The 2,883-nt window shown below is 50.6% G+C and overlaps 1 protein-coding gene across 1 annotated transcript in view; it reads right to left on the bottom strand.

Moving 5' to 3' along the window:
- LOC125488260 (MAM domain-containing glycosylphosphatidylinositol anchor protein 1-like) overlaps positions 1-2,242 on the bottom strand; it is a 58,027-nt gene extending 55,785 nt beyond the window's left edge. Inside the window, exon 1 of the mRNA XM_048621189.1 lies at positions 2,188-2,242. Within this exon, the coding sequence (XP_048477146.1) occupies positions 2,188-2,242 (55 nt within the window). The remainder of the gene's footprint in view (positions 1-2,187) is intronic.
- Positions 2,243-2,883: the final 641 nt, after the last annotated feature.

Genomic DNA, 2,883 nt, shown 5'->3' with positions numbered 1-2,883 from the left:
TAATTCTGAAGAAGGGTCTAGGCCCGAAACGTCAGCCTTCCTGCTCCTCTGATGCTGCTTGGCCTGCTGTGTTCATCCAGCTCTACACCTTGTTATCCTCCAGGCTCATCCCAGTTTTGACTAGGCATCGTTGCCATCGCTCCACCATTGGAGGCCGTGCTTCAGCTGGCTAGGCCCTGAACTTCGGAATTCCCTCCCCGAGCCTCTCCTACTCTTCCTTTCCCCTCAAATATCCCGCTCTTAGACAACAAAAGGGATCTACTGTGCCCAGATTTGCAGGCAACGCTATAACAGGCAGAAAGGCCAGTTGCAAGAAGGAGAGAGCTACTGACAGGATCCATTAAGTGTGCCACAAGTGGGAAAATGGAGACCCATGTGGGAAAACGCAAAGTCGCCCATTTTGGAATATTATTTCATGTAGGGGGGGGAAAGAAATTGCAGAAAGCTCCAACACAAAGAGACTTGGTGGGACCTGTGCACGAAACACAGAAAGCCTAGAACACAGTGGGGGCAGCAGGGAATCAGGAAGGATCATGGAATGTTGGCCCTTATTTAAGGGGGTTGTAGTATAAGAGTTGGGAAAGTCTTACGGCGAGGGAGACCACATCTGGAGTTAGTGTGAGCAGTTTTGGTTTACCTTATTTAATAAAGATATCATGTCATTGGAGGCAGTTCAGAGAAGGTTCAATAGGATGATCCCCGAGATGGAGTGAAGTGTCTTACGAGCAAAGGCTAAACAGGTTGGGACTCAGTGGAGTTTCGAAGAATGAGAGGGGATCTCACTAAAACATATGGGATTCTTAAGGGATTGACAGGGTCAATGCTGAGAGGATGTTTCCCCCCTCATGGGAGAGTCTGGGACCAGAGGGCACAGTCTCAGAATAAAGGGGCGCCAATTTAAGACTGAGATGAGGAGGAATTTCTTCCCTCAGAGGGTTGTGAGTCTTTGGAATTCCCTGCCACAGAGAGCCACTGGGGGCAGAGTCCCTGTGTATATTGAAGGCTGACAGATTCTCGATCAGTCGGGAAAATCGAGGGTTATGGGGAAAGGAAATTGGACAGGACGAATGTCGGACCAGCCATTAGATAGCAGAGCAGGTTCGAGGGGCCAAATGGTCTATTTCCTGTAACGTTATGGATTGCAGGACGTTTATAGAGGGGGAGGAAGCCATCTCTGCCTGAGCAACTGAGCTAGTCTCACAGTGACCCCAGTTCCTCGCGAACCATTCCCATTCCGATAATTCCCATTTCGAACGCTTCGACGGAAGCTCGGCCCACACCCCGCTCACCGGATACCGTCAGTCGGTGTGTTCCCAAATCCTCACCACTTTGCTGTGGGAATGGGTCGCTCCCGGTGTCGCCCCTCGAAGGGGTAGGACAGACGGGGGTGGACTTTGCTCATCGCAAGTCGAGACAGGAGTCCCGTGCAGAACTCCCTTCGAGACACCAGGGAGATACTGGCTATGTTTCGCCAAAACATCACACTGAAAGTAACAATAACTGGAGTCTCTCCCTGCTCTGAGACCAAAAGCACTGATTGGAGTTGGAGGCCATCAAGATAAAACTGTAGACAGAGGAACCCACAATTGGTGGGCAGACTGTTACCATAACATACTTAGCTGAAGGCTAAAACGCTAACTGCTTACACAGCTATTTCCCTCGTTAGACTCATGCTATTTATGTCCACTTTAATGAAGAGAGATTATCATGTCAAATTGGCTGAACTTCTCCACTATTGATGGGAAGAAGTTTGCACTACTGTCACATCTTCCTTGGCCTCAGTTCGACACAAAGTGCTTCAAGATAAGAACCTAAGAGGAGGCCATTCAGCCCCACACTCTGTGCATCTGCTCAGACATTTAATACAATCGTGACTGATCTCATCTCAGCCTCACCTCCGTTTTCCTGCCCACTCCCCCCACCAACCCTTCAGCCCACTTGCTCATTAAAACTCAGCCTCCTCCTTAAAATTTCCTCAGTGTTCCAGCATCCACCACACTCTGGGCGAGTGAATTCCACAGGTTCACGGCCCTTTAACAGCAGGAATTCCTACCCCGTCTCCATTTTAAGTCTATCCCCTCCCCATCCTAAAACTGCAACCTCTTGGTCTAGATTGCTGCCCCCCCACCCTGCCACCAGGGAAACATCCTCTCCATGTCTACTTTGTTATTTCCCTTTAGAACTTACGTAGCTCAATTAAAATCTCCTGTTGTAGAACATCAACAGTGCAGAAAGAGGCCATTTGGCCCATTGAGTCTGCACTGACCCTCCAAAGAACATCCCATACAGACCCACTCCCCTACCCTATCCTTCCATTTCCCACAGCCAACCCACACATCCCTGGGCACTATGGGGCAATTTAGCACGGCAAATCCACCCTAACCCGCACATCCCTGGGCACTATAGCACGGCCAATCCACACTAACCTGCACATCTTTGGACGGTGGGAGGAAACCCGCACGGGGAGAAGCCTCATTTGGAGGGTCGCCTGAGGGTGGGATCGAACCCGGGTCCCTGGTGCCATGAGGCAGCAGTGCTAACCACTGAGCCACTGTGCCGCCCTAATCCTTCTCAGCTCTACATCCGATACGGCACTTGTTTGAAATGTGACTGCTGTTGGGTGTGTGATGGGCAATCGGGTACACACAGCAAGATCCCAGCAAGCAGCGACATGGCCAAGTCGACTGTATTGAACGGCGCTGTTTGAGGGACAGGTAGAAGTGTGTTCCTAACTGAGTCACACATACCTGTTTGAGGGACAGGTCAGTGTGTTCCTCACTGCGACACAGGTACCTGTTTGACGGACAGGTGAGTGTGTTCCTCACTGCGACACAGGTACCTGTTTGAGGGACAGGTGAGTATGTTCCTCACTGCGACACACAT

This window comes from Rhincodon typus, unplaced genomic scaffold (genome assembly GCF_021869965.1).
Source record: "Rhincodon typus isolate 14 unplaced genomic scaffold, sRhiTyp1.1 hic_rhity00000094, whole genome shotgun sequence".
NCBI classification, from domain to species: Eukaryota; Metazoa; Chordata; class Chondrichthyes; order Orectolobiformes; family Rhincodontidae; genus Rhincodon; species Rhincodon typus.
The sequence above is the reverse complement of the archived record's forward strand: the minus strand, read 5'-3'. Positions and strand labels throughout refer to the sequence as shown.